The sequence below is a fragment of the Oryzias latipes genome, chromosome 19, assembly GCF_002234675.1.
Source record: "Oryzias latipes chromosome 19, ASM223467v1".
Lineage (NCBI taxonomy): Eukaryota > Metazoa > Chordata > Actinopteri > Beloniformes > Adrianichthyidae > Oryzias > Oryzias latipes.
In genome coordinates, this window is record NC_019877.2 from 6,201,814 (window position 1) to 6,215,899 (window position 14,086).

Genomic DNA, 14,086 nt, shown 5'->3' on the forward strand with positions numbered 1-14,086 from the left:
TATTGGTAGAAGGATATTGGAGATGGAGCTGCCTGGCAGGAGGGCAAGAGGACGGCCAAAGAGGAGATATATGGATGTCTTAACAGAGGACATGAAGTTGGCTAATGTCAGGGTAGAGGATGTCCATGATAGAGTGAGGTGGAAAAGGATGATTCGCTGTGTCGACCCCTGATTGGAAAAGCCGAAAGAGAAAGAAGATTAATAATTACTTTTATCAATATCCTTTGGTGGCCAAACCATTGACATGTTTTATAAATAAAGAGTAATATGTACTGATGACAAAGAATAAAGACCTTTTACATTTAAAAAAAAAAAAAAAAAAATAGCAACCTACAGAAAATAATTTTGTATTTTTCATTTGAGTCCGACCTGTGTCAGCAAGTTATTCTAGACGTTTCTGCACAGTTTTATGTCTAATATACATATTTATGATTAAGGTTAACAGAGATTAATAAAGATTTGAAAGAAAGCTGAGAAAGGCTCTTTCATGTCGTCATGAGTAACGTTAAAATGGGCGGGAACTTGAGTTAACGTTTCAGCCGGTGTGGGGTAGGGAGCACTCCTGCCCCCCTGCGGGTAAAGAAAGCACCGCATGACAGCATGACAGAGACGCGGGTTGCTGATTAACCTCGTCTTCTCAGTCTCCCGGGACACGAGAGACGGACGACAGTGTTCTCATCGCGCCATGCTGCCGCTCCGCCGCCACTCTTTACCATGAGCGAGAGCAACAACTGCGCACGCGGACGGGCTTCAGCCGCAGAGGACCATGGCGTGTCGGTTGAGTTCCACAAACTTGTCAGCCATGACAAACAAAGTCACTGCCACCAAGATAACGACAGTGACGAACGGACAGCAGAGCAAGTTCACTTGCGCTGCTTCGGTGATGATGATGAGGATGATGCTGTGCGGAGGGAGAAAGAAGAAGCACAAAAGAGCAGAAATTCACAGGAAATCAGCGAGAAGAAAACGCTCTGTGTCTGTCCGCCGGCTTTTTACGTCACAAACAAGCCGGCAACTCCTGGAGATGAAGGTAAAAGAGCGGTCATTTAAAAAAAACTTCCCTGTCCTAAACTTTCTTCACTTCCTGTCGCTGTACGGAAACTTTACGATGAAGAAAATACGTCAAAATGGAGACAAACCCACGAACAGCACTTTCTTGAGAAGCTTCACATTATACAACCGTGCTACGTCACGTTCCCTGGATGAAAGGGTGTCACGTGTGTGATAACAGCCAATTAGCTGCGTCATAGTGAGATTAAACCCGTTTTATGATTGCGCCTCTCTGTATTAAGGTCACTGTTACAGATAGTAGATATTTTAATTTTCTTAAACGTTTGTTTTAAAACAAGAAGGTCAGTTTCAAAGTGTTTTTGAAAAGACTTATTAATCAAAATTCACCATTACTCTGAGTGGATGCATGACTGTGCACCTTTACATTCAGTGACAGACAATCACATCTATGGGTTCCTTTTTGCTTACAACATTTTAGAAGTTCTGATAAAAAAAGTCTATATTTATTTAAATGTTCTAATTTACTTAAGAAATTGATCAAGTGTTTTTTTTAAGTAAAACGTGCCTTTTTCCATTTACCTGTTGTAACTGTAAATCTTTAAAGAAAAGCTATGAATTAACTTACATTTTGAAATTAAAATAAATAAAAATATTAGCAAAAAGTTTGTTTTTTATGATTAAATTTCCCTTTTTTATCGGGGAAGTTGTATTCTAATAGGTGAAATCCGTGAAATAGGAATACAGATGTTTTAAGGGTGTGAAATTACCCCCCCACACACACACACTTTATACACTTTTTATTAGACAGACAATTAACATTTTACCTCTTTCCTCTTGTTTAAGCTCTGAGTCCAAACCTTTATAGAAAATTAAGCCCAGTATTAGAGCATGAAAACAAAGATCTGATCGTGATAGAAGATTTTTAAAGATGAACACATTCTGTACGCCATATATGGCACGTAGGCGATAAATTGACAAAGTCAACAGCCAATCAGGACACACAACATTTTTCTATTAAAGAAAACTTGCTAAATTGCACTGAAGGAAATCAGCAAAACTGCTAAATGTGAAATGCAATATAGCGAGAGAACAAAGTACTTTTCTTTCTTTCTATCTCCGCATTCTTCGAGGACAAGTTCCCACTTTCTGTTCCTGGATTTGGGACAAGCCAGAAGTATAACATAATGATCCTTATATGACCACTGGTGGTTGCTTTCAAAAGAGGAGATCACTCCCATGTTTAAAACAACAACTTTTTCTTACAATAACTTCTGTATAACCTGGTGTTGCTATCTATTGCTTTTGTTGACTCTCTTTACTTTGTTCCACTCAATCTGCCATGTTTGTGATTTTTGTGAAGTCAAACGTAGCATCGCTAAGGCTACATTCACACCGGGCATATGACATGCATTCAGGAACGTGGTTAACGCGCATTCTAGAATGTGAGTCTAGCCCATTGTGTTCAACTGGACTGTTGCTACGCGATACTAGGTATAGACGGTGGACTCATAAATAAACTTCACATAAATAAATGTCACAAAACACTCATATTAATTAGATTTTAACTTTATGAAATCGATGACTTCAAATCCGTATAAAAGGAAAAAAGAGTAGTGAGCATGGTGTCCGAATTGCTTTTAAAATTCAGGACACTACATAGTGCCGGACTATATAGTTTTTTAGTAGTTAGGGGTTGGGATGTGAGTTCAGACACAGCGTAGGTATGCCAAATGGAAACGACGTCATCGTTTTAGTTAAGCTTTAATCTCTGCAAACATGTCTTGTGTTTCCTTATAGCAGATCGTAATCACTTAAAAAGGTTAAGGAACTCTTTAGCTTTTGTATTTTACAACAGCTTTTCTTGTGCCACCACTGAGTTAAGTATAGCTTTGCTATTTTATGTGTAGTCAGCATATCACCCCTATAAATCGATACACATTTCCACTGATACATGTTCTCACTCAAATTGAGATAAAAATGTCTTTCCTCTTGTGTTTTAAATTCACAGACAAACCGAAGAGGTGTCCAGGTCTGGGTTTGTTCTATGCCTTCCTGTCCACCGTTTTCTTCTCCATCATTGCACTCTTGGTGAAAACCATTCAGGACCTTCACTCTATAGAGATCAGCGCCATTCGCTGTTTCTTCCAGATGCTTTTTGTTATCCCGTTACTCATCTACAACAAGTAAGGATGACTTCAAATAACAAGGCTAGATTCCTGGACTGTTTTTTTTCTGTTAGAGGCTATAAAACCAGCTTGCAGTTAAATGGTAGATTTTCACTGAAACTTTCCAGCTTTTGTGTTTGTGTATTTTCACCCAGTTGAGGGAAAAATATCTGATTTCCCTTCTGAAACCTTAAGCCATCATAATATTGTGAGAGATGTACTTTAGTACTCTCATGCTGGTCATGAAAAAAACCAACAGTTCTTTCTCACTGTCCCTAATTATACCTCTGAAGGCAAAACTAAAGCTTTTGATTTTAATGTTCTTGTCAATTATTTTTTCCATAAACTTTTGCATGATATCAGCTTTTTAATTAGACATAAACTGTACATTACATAGCCTTTCCCAGTTTCATGCCTTACTTTCACACCTCTTTGAAAATGAATGTTAAGAAGCTAACAATTCTTTTTGTTTATTTGTTCATCTTTAACCCATTTGCACACTAATCTCAGAACGTCACATGCATTTATACTAAATTCATACCTCAATCTCAGCCTTTCTCCTCAAACCTTGGTCACGTTTTTCTGTTCAGCCTTTCATACATTCGATCAGTTGATCAAGTCATCCACCCATCCATCTATGTACTCCTTTAGGACAGGTTTCCTTGGCCCCAGAGATAAACGTATTTATCTGGTTCTTCGAGGTTTCCTTGGTTCCAACGCAATGATAATGCTCTATTATGCAGTTCAGCAGATGCCGCTGGCAGACGCCACAGTCATCATGTTTAGGTAAGTGTTGGGAAAACTCATGTTTGTGTTGTGATAACACACTTTTTCCTCTATTGAATCTGGATTAGGTAAACATGCAGCCTTTTCCTGTAAATCTGGAGATATCACTAAGGGCGCTTTGAATTTGGTCATTTACATTTTTGTTGTCTTCATCTTTAAGGTCTTACTCTGATCATCTTTTGATGTATTTTCAAAGCGTTCCCAGTGGTCGTTTAATTATGATAATGCCGTTTTTAGCTAAAATCAAAAGACCTGTGTCGTTTTCCAGAGCATATTCTGCAGAGCGGCAGGAGTTCATTAGAAATTGCTCTCTGGGTTGAGGGCGGAACCTTTGAAGCAGAGTGACGCCACCCACCTTCTCCTCCCCGTTGCTGAGAGCTCTTTGTTTACACTTTCTCCCGCTAGCTTACAGCCCATCACAGCCCCAACCTAACAATATTGGTGTAGCAAAAATGTGGAGCAATATTGGAGCTATCCAGCCATATAGTTTTGAGCCAAATGGACGTTCACGGATCTGGTCGTCCCTAACTGGATGCATCGGAATGGAGCGGAACATGGAGCTTGTGACCCGCCCAGCGTAATTTCTACGTCACAATAAGCTCTTTTTCAAACTGCATTTTTTCCGTCTGCTCCCAATTCACAACGATTTGCATGAAGATATTCTCAGAATTTAAATTTTAAGCTAGTTTTCTTCATATGCTACATGTCTTCCATCTTCAAAAAACAAATCTCACAAGAACATATCAAAAACACCAAATTCACTATTTTCATCAGTGAGTCTTTAAGTGAACCAAACTACGGAGAAATTTCATCAAATATTCCCCAAAAAATGAACATTGACCCTTATGGAGAAAAACGTGGAAGAACAAAGAAATCAACGTTTTCTTGACCCCCTTACCTTAATTAAAAAGATTCTTTATCTATGAGAAAATTTTCCATCTTTTTGTGATTTGGGCTTTAGTTTTGTGGGCAACTTTTTTTTTCCCTGTACGAAATGTTCTTCATTTATGTCCTCTGGGTTCACTTTCTTTCTCGTGTGCTGGATTGTTTGTGCCGATTTTCAGTGTGCAGAGCTGCACCAGGGTTCACTTGCAAGTAAACCAACCATAGTTGTGTATAAAATCATGTTCACAGCTGTTCTAGCATCTATAGACGGGTTTGTTCTCTCTCCAGCATTAGAATTGTGTTAAACACTTCGGTTAGTTTTTGGAAATCACAGCAAGATCAGCACCAAAAGCTGCTTTAGTTGACAATTATGAATAAAATGTCATCGAAAACTATTTTTAAACCACTTAACCTTTGGATTTAAAGCCTAAAAAAAACTTATTTTCTTAAAGTTACATGGGAAATGGAGTTCAACACATAGTGCTAGTTGTTTTTCAGGTTTCTTTTCTCAGTAATTGATGTTGGAATATTCTGTTCAGACTTCATGGCTCTTTAGATAATGTTAGGCTTTGTTCTCGGTGACGAAATGAATTCTGTTGTAGAACATACAGGCTTTTGTCAAAGCATCCAAAATTGATTCAAGTTGTAACCGATTTCTGTTTCCTCGTCTGTTGTTTACCCAACAGCAATCCAGTGTTTACCTCCCTGCTGGCGTGGATCTTCCTCAAAGAAAAATGCACAATCTTGGACTGTGTTTTCACAGTTTTTACTCTCACCGGAGTCATCCTCATCGCCCGCCCTCCGTTTCTTTTTGGCGAGCACCTTGGTGGCATTGAGGGCAACTACAGCAACCACATCAAGGGGACTGTCGCTGCCTTTGCAGGTGATGTGATTATCAATTCGTTTGACCACCAGCAATGTGTCTTAGGGGCGTATACAGGTCAGGTTGAGATCACCCTGGCAACCAGGAAAAGTGAAGCCGTGCATCCAGTTCAGCAGGAAGATTATCTAATAAATCATTTCCCTCTCAGCAGGAGTCTCCTCCTTCCTGTACTTGGATATCAAAGAGGTCTTATAGAGTTAATAGGGTGAAACTTCTTTCATTTAATGCTTGAAGAGTTCATTTAGCATAGATAGATAGATAGATAGATAGATAGATAGATAGATAGATAGATAGATAGATAGATAGATAGATAGATAGATAGATATTTACAATGTGTGAGCATGTCAGCAAATATATTTCTTAGTAGTCATTTATAATGGATGACAATCCCCACTTTTGTGTGGGATGCATCTCAAATTCCGATTATTCTGCGTTTAAATCACCATTTAAAAAAAATAAAAACCTGATTCAAAATGGTGTGGCTTTTCACATTAATATAAAAAAGTTTATAAAGGTCAATATATTGTAAATGGTGCCAGATGTTAGACACAAAGAAAAGTGAGGTCATTGAGGTTTGATAAATTGTACTTTATAATAACAATTTTTTTGGTAACAAAAATGAAACTAAATATCCTATGTAGCATACATCTTTGCAGCTTTATGTCAAGTAATTGTCCTTTAAAAAAGTGATTCAAAGCGGAGTTGTCAAAGTCCCACATGTTTTGATCTGTTTTTTTCAAAGCGTTCCCAGTCGTGTTTTAGTTATAATTATGCCGTTTAGCTAAAATCCCAAAAACCTGTTGTTTTCTTGGACCTAGTTTTTGCAGAGCGGCAGGATTTCATTAGAAATTCACCTCTAAATTGTTGCGTGGAGCGACAGCCAGATGTCATGACAAAAAAAACACTTTTATTGGAGTGGGCCTTTATTGTAAATTTAGTCAATTCAGCGAGTGGAATACAGACTCGCCTAAGATTGATAGCTGTGTTAAAAACTTTCCATTTGCCAAAAAAAACAGCCTTACTTTAGAACATTCAACTCCAGACTATTTGGAATATTTTAACCCCTTCTGGTGATTTTTTTTTTTTTGTCTTATCTCTTTATTTGTCAATCCCTGCTCTAAAAATAAGCCCCTGCAGCAGTTGATATTCTTAAATAAAAATCCATCTCTCTGTTATTTATCATCCAAAATCCTTAAGAAGCAGCAGGAGGATACGTCTGATTTTCTGTGCATCATTTTACGTTTTTCAAAAATAGTAAAACACTATTAGACGTGTGTGATTATAGTTTTGTAGGTTTAAAATAAAGACCAAAATGATTTTTTAAATCCAAATAATTCTATTTCAAACTTTTGCCTTTAGCATTAGATCAAGTTTTGATTTAAAAACTTGCGGTGCTTTTGTTGCATATTGGCATTATTGGGCCTACACAATAAATCGCAAATTTAGCGTTATCGCGATATCAAGCTGTACAATATGCTTACGGCAAAAGTCGTGGAAAATTGCGATAAACGGATATCTTAAATTAGCTAAAGCAATCTTATGGTAGCCTGCAGTATTTAACGAATCAAATAAATCTATTTATGCATTTGACCAATCAGATTTAGCCCATTTGTTCATCTGTCACAATTATATCTTCATTACAATATTGATTACTAATATCGTGAGCTTTCCTCATTTCATGCAGCCCTAGTCATTATCACGCAATAATAATTTCTCCAAAACTGTCCTTCCAGGAGCGATTGGAGCTGCCTTTACCATCATCATCCTCCGTAAGATGGGGAAGAGCGTCCACTACTACCTCTCTGTGTGGTACTATGCAGTTATTGGTTTCATAGAGGCCGTCATCACCGTCTTCATCCTCGGGGAGTGGAAGATCCCCGCCTGTGGCCGCGATCGCTGGCTGCTGGTTCTGATCGCCGTTCTGGGCATCGCCGGTCAGAGCTTCCTCACCAAGGCGCTGCAGACGGAGAAGGCGGGGCCCGTGTCTCTGATGAGGACCGTGGACGTGGTGCTGGCCTTCTTCTTCCAGTTCATCTTCTTCGGCCGCGCCCCCACCTGGTGGAGCCTCGGGGGATCTCTGTGTATTGTGGCGAGCACCAGTGGGGTCGCGCTCAGGAAGTGGTACAGCAACTCTCGCAGGAAGTGAGTCGGGCACAAAGCAGGCATTTCGTTACTGCCATGAAATCCTCATTTAGTCCATAGTTTTATTTCCAGTTGTATGCAAATGGGTGTTCAGGTCAAAGTGTTACCAAGCTGGATCCCAAAAATATTTCCTTTGGAGCTTTTATTTTGTTAAAACTGCACTTTTCCTTCGTGTTGGTTGTGAGGAGTCGCACCTTTTTATTGATATTGAAAACACCTCTGATACTGTAGGTAATAATATATGAGAAATAATATCATTTTTTTTGTGGCTGTGAGGCTTGTTCATACCGCACTAATAAAACATATGCAGCATTTAAATGCTGATTTAAATGTATTTAAGGACATTTAATGTCCATTTCATTATAATCTTTCCCTTTATCGCTGATTCTGAATCATTTATCCCGTATTGCATGAATTCTACAGGATAGTAGCTATTACATGAGTAATAATCTTTTCATTTTGACCTATAGTTTAATTGTTATTAAACTTTGTTATAATGGGTCAGTCATATAAAAGAATAAAACAAAGAAGCAAACTATGCATTTGCAGCTAGATTCATCTCAAAGTAACAAGTTATACCAATTTTTATTCTCTCGTCTGAATTAAAAAATCAATTACTCTCAGGGATTTTTTAACTTTGGTTTATTTAATAAAAAACTCAGAGCTCACACTAATTTCTTCCCTGTGGAGCACACACTTTGTGTGACTAAAACCCTTTTTTTCACACAAAAGTCCAAGAAGAAATGTTATTAAAGGAGTAAAGTTTATTTTATTTTTAATCTTTATTTCATGTCTTCCATTTGGAGAATTGAGACTTGGGTTCCAGCTCATTCTTGGCACTTTTGGTTAAAACCTTCACTTAGAATTTGAACCTAGTTAATAAAATGGCATCTTTGCACTTTTATTTGATTTTTATTCCCCCATAAATATTTACTATTGGTGTAAAAGAAAAAAAGGTTAATGCTAAATTCAAGACAATATATTTTTGCTAGTTTGATGAAAACTGTCATAAAAAAACAACATTAAGTTTATTCTTCTTTGCCACTTATTGCACTGATATGTTGAGTTTGTCTTTTTCCTTTGCATTCATCACATTATGATCAGACTTCCCCCTTCACTGTTTTCAACTTTAACTGCTCCAAATTAAAAACTTTATTTTGAAATGTAAGACTATATTTAGCAGAAACCGAAATGTTTGTATCTTAAAGGAAATGCAATAAAAAAAACGAGCAGTAAAAACCCTCTATGCTGTATTTCTGCTGTTTATTTCTATTTTTGTAAAACATTTTACCCTTCAAAATGAAGATTACTGTTTTGAAAAAACAATGAAATGAGTTTGGTTTGCCAGCCTCTTGTGCCTTTAAGAAAATTATTTTATTTTATCATCTGCGAATAGATGTTAGAAAATGTGTTGCAACAATTGTGTGTCCAGTATTATGCCTTTGTTTGTGATGATTTTCTTTTTTTTTTTTTTTAGTTTTTGGTAAGACTGCTGTGTTTTCTTGTGTTTCTGTGCAAATCTTCTCATAAAGTACTTTTACTGCAGTTAACAGAAAACCACAAGTGTCTGAAATTGGGTTTGTCTTACTTCATCTTCCCTTAAATTGCTTTGTGAAAATTCAAATTGGAATTTGTTGCCCGATGTTCTATCATATAAATCTTTGTTCAAAAGCATGTATAAAATTTTGCCTTTAATCTATGCAATAATTTCAAAATTAAAGTCACTTTCTACATCAATGAATGAGAAGAATAATGATTTGAACGTCAATCTTTGCACCCATTTCAAAGTCGGTGCAAGAAGCAATCTGACGCACAAAACGCTTCAAAATCTAACACTGTTGTGCCCCTCACCACACTTTTTGTTCTTTTGAGCTGTAAAAGAAATGATTTGCCCACTTTAAATAAGCTTTAAGAGACTCCCATAGAAATAACAGTTTTAGAAACATCGGGTGTGTCGTTTCTTTCCAAAAAAAGATCAATGTGGGAGGAAACATATTTACAAAACGTCTTCATGGGTTGAATCCAACCTCCACACCCGTTGTTGCGGGACATGAGCAGTGGGAAATGATATATCTACTTGCACAAGTGCATGATCCGAAACGATGATAGCATGGTACTTAAAAAGAGAAGTAAAAATATTATCCACCAATTGGTAATCAATCGTTGAGTATGAATGATGAACAGAGAGTAATATTTTGCTGATGGCTGGGTTACACGCAGCGGGCCGGAGACACCATCCTTTTGGATGACTGTTGAGAACAGAAACTGATTTGGAGGTCGTTGCTGATTGATCTATCAAGATTCGGATCAAAACTACATTTAGATCTCAACCCATAATAAGGTGATGAGTGTCTAAACCTTGTAACTTAGCAGTAAGGCTTGTGAAAAATTGTGGGTTGTCCCAATTTGGGGCATAGACATTAACCAGAAAGACTGGGGTGTTATACAATCTAACAGCCACCATAACTAAACGGCTATTTGCATCATGAATCACATTCCTACTGACAAAGGAAAGTTCTTTTGAATAAGTATGGCAACCCCTCTTACCTTTGTGTCAAAAGCAGAGTGATATGTTTGGGAAAAAGAGCTGTGTGTTAACTTATAGGCATCAGCGGAGCGCAGGTGCGTTTCCTGAATATGTGGTTCAAATTTCAGCAAATGTGTAAAGACTCTCCTCCGTTTGACCAGATTATTAAGTCCCTTTACATTCCATGTAATAAATGTCAGAGTTGGGCCCCACTGTTTGTGTTAGATTGCCGGTAGTAAGGGCAGCCATATCTACTTTGGTTTCAGCTTCTCGTAAGCGTGCACAACCACACAAGGATGAGGTATATTTTTGAAACTGCAAATGAATTCTCAAACAGCTAAAAATGCAGTGGCTTTAACCTTTAAAAAGCATCTAACGAAACCACGAAAGCCGGGTGTGTTTAGGAGGCTTTCCAACCTCTTTTTTCCATCGGAAATAGACGCAACAGGGTTCTTGTAGGAAAAGTGTTAAAGCAAATGTCTGTTTAGTAAAAAGGTTTAAGTGTTTTTTTTGTTTAATGTAAAAAAAAAAAAAAATCTGGTAGAACTTAAGTAATAAATAGAAGAAATGGCAGGGGGTGGAGGATTAAATAAAAAAAATTGTTAGGAGTTAAAAGTAGGAATAAATAGCAGCGGGGCTTATGTTCAATTAGAAAAAGGGTTAAAAAAATGTAGAAAAAATGCTGGTAGGACATGAGCCGGCCTTAGCAGCATGTCTGCGTTACGCCCACAAAAACAAACAACATCTGAACTTTTTCAAAGACGGACATGCATATTGTGCATATAAAGGAGAGCGTTTTAGCCAATCACTGCTAGCTCCACGAAGAAGTGGGTATGTGTGTGTTTGCATGGGGGCGGTGCTGGCAGCGCAGACTCTTCCTGGAAGGGGCTGTTCTCACTGGTCTACGTCAGCTCATGAGAATCCGCTCTCATCAATGCGTGAACGCATCAAAACACCGCTTTGGGGTTTCTTTTCGTGAGGTAAAAACATTAAAATACACTTCAAAACATCCAAAATTTGATTTTGAATGGTATAGGCCATTTAAGGCTAAACATAATTTAGTGTCTAGTGTCTGTTGCTGATCTGGATCCATCAGAGGAATATTACATTTTTCCAGAAAAGCTTCTACTTCAGCTGAATTACATGTACTTTGACTGGCATAAAGACTTTGATAGTAGTTCTTGAAAGCTGTAGTGATTTGTTTGGGTTCTGTCTCTGTTTGAGTTGAGTCTGTTCTGATCTCTGTTATTGAATGATGGAAATTGATTGTCGCACCTGGTAGGAGAGCAGTCTGCTTGCTTTTTCCCCATGCTCCTATACCTTTTGACTTCTGAGCAATAACCTCTCCATTGCTTTGATTGACATTGTTTCAAATTCAGATTGTAGCAAAAGCTTTTGTTTGTACAAATCAGGAGTTGGGTTGCTGGCGTTCTGCACGTCAAGATTTGCTATGAGCTCAGTTAATCCTTTAAGTGCTGAGGGGGAGGAGAGGTGCGGAGATGAAGAGCACGCCGGGCCGTCAGTTTCCTTGTTGACTGACCAGCAATCGTTGACAGCTAGTTCCTGAATCGCTATAACCGAAGTTTGTGCCCCTGCATGGAGAAATGGCATCAGCTGAGTGACTGATGGATGAAACCGGCCTCTTCTAGAAGAAGATGCCCTCTCACACTTAACTGATGAAGGAGGAAGTACAGACTAGTTTTAGGACACAAAGAGACAGACTGTATAGTCTATTGCTCTGAATTAAAAGAAATTCTTTATATTGAGCAATATTCCTTTAATGAATGTTTAACAAAGTGCAAAGTATCAGAAATGTTTTTGATAAGGATCGGTGACGGACAAACTTTGGCTGTTCCTGACAACCCCCCAAATACGGGGGAATACTATTTAGTGACTCGTGTGTGAATGTGGCTTCTAACATGGTCAACTTGTGGCGGTCTCAGACTACCACCTCCGGACTAAAAAGTCTCATACAAGCATTGTGAGCTGGGCTTTTGTGATCAACCGGAGAAGTCACGTGACTGAAAAAATATGCAAATTAGAGGGGGAAAACTAATATATCTAAAAGAAAAGTCACTGTGACTAATAAAACTCCACGCCTTGTTAGTAACATGTAAAAAATGTATTCATGTATTCACAAATCCAAATCATTGTTCCATATATAAGGTGCTTTAGATTATAAGGCACATTGTCTCTCATGAAACAAGTGTAAAGCTGTTAAGTGCGGCTTATCGTGCAGAAAACAGTACAATTTTTTGGAAGCTCTGAGTCACGGAGACTCTTGACTTTCATCACCTGGACTCTCAGAGGAACCTTTAACCAGAATAACCACCTCCACCTCTAACTTCCAGTTTTTAAAAATACATCCCACCCAAACGCAGCTCTTGCAGTCATTTTGTGGGAAAACATGAGGATGTTTGTGCGGTACAGCTCGCGGATTACAGCATGTGTGTGGCGCTGGACCTTTGCACCAATCGAAGGATTCAAATTCACTGACTGTCTGGACTGTTGGGGACAATTTGTCTGCAGCGCGCTGATCTAACGGCACTTCAGTCCACTCAGGTCAAACGAGGGGCCTAGAATCTGGTGTCTTTTACTTTGAAAATCTCTCATGTGTTTATGATGATTTTAGTGGATTAAACTGCTTGTGGTTTAACACTGTGTTTTTGCACATTTACTTTTAATAAAACAATCTCAGGACCTAAGAAAAATACAATTTTACAGTTTTTTAACTTTAGCATATTATCTACTTTAAAATATCAGATTTTTAGATGTTTGTATTTCTGTAAAACAAAAGATTGAATTTTTAGTTTCTCAATAAATCCTGTCCTTTAAATTTTAAAGGATTTGTTTTAACGTTTAAAACAAATCTCTGCAGTCTCTTGTTTGACTAAATATTGGGAGTATAGGGACACTCTTATTTTCTAAGTTATCATAGTTTGTTAAGCTGTTGAGTTATAATTTAATTATTTTGAAAAAATATTTTACAGATTAATGTATTCATAGAACTTAGTGATAAAAATAACTTTAAATTCATGAATTGCAGCAGCAGCATGATAGAAACATTTACAATCAGGTTACCAGCATTCTATCTTTAGAAAATAGATTATTTTGGCTGCATTTGTAATATTATTATTTGACTTGTAAAGGGTTGTATGAAGAAAATGTCCTAAAATGATTTCATTTACTAAAAAATGTAATTGGTTGTGATTTTAAACGATCAAAAGTCATTCTTTTTTCGGACAGCAGGGGGCGGAAGACATACGGCACGTTAGTTTCCTTCTCAAGTGCAGTTGATAGATGCTACATCCAGACTGTAACACATACAGAAACAATTAGATAAGCAAGGTGTGAAGTGTAAATGTACATTCTCTCTTGTTTTTAAAGTAATTCTTTAGAGTAAGTTTTCTTTGGTGTGTTTTCCTTTTATCAATGTCCAATGCTCCTGACTAAATTAGACACAATTATAAGTAAGGCTATTGTATAAGGCTATTTGATAAAACTTCATGCTGTCCAGTGAAATCATTTGTTTACACCTTATGTCAATGTTGCAGTGCCCTGGACACAACATTTAATAAAATAATAATAATAATAACTAAAAGTAAACCAAAAAATTAGGGTAAACAATTGTGGTCACAAATAGGCATTTTAAAGCATTTACTTGTCATAAATTAGCATTTTGTGTGC

At 37.5% G+C, this 14,086-nt stretch overlaps 1 protein-coding gene across 1 annotated transcript; it reads left to right on the plus strand.

The window, feature by feature from the left end:
* The first annotated feature begins 380 nt into the window (after positions 1-380).
* On the plus strand, positions 381-9,613 carry slc35g1 (solute carrier family 35 member G1). The gene is made up of 5 exons (XM_004080250.4): positions 381-1,030; positions 3,020-3,194; positions 3,828-3,962; positions 5,534-5,730; positions 7,464-9,613. Exons 1-5 carry the CDS (start codon positions 715-717, stop codon positions 7,874-7,876), a joined length of 1,236 nt encoding a protein of 411 aa, XP_004080298.1. The 5' UTR covers positions 381-714; the 3' UTR covers positions 7,877-9,613.
* The last annotated feature ends 4,473 nt before the right edge of the window (positions 9,614-14,086 follow it).

Excerpts from the sequence above, each read along its gene's own strand:
- slc35g1 (XM_004080250.4), top strand. The coding sequence starts at position 715 with ATGAGCGAGAGCAACAACTGCGCACGCGGACGGGCTTCAGCCGCAGAG. Across the intron at positions 1,031-3,019 it reads GGCAACTCCTGGAGATGAAG|ACAAACCGAAGAGGTGTCCA; the intron begins GTAAAAGAGCGG and ends TTAAATTCACAG. Across the intron at positions 3,195-3,827 it reads CCGTTACTCATCTACAACAA|GACAGGTTTCCTTGGCCCCA; the intron begins GTAAGGATGACT and ends GTACTCCTTTAG.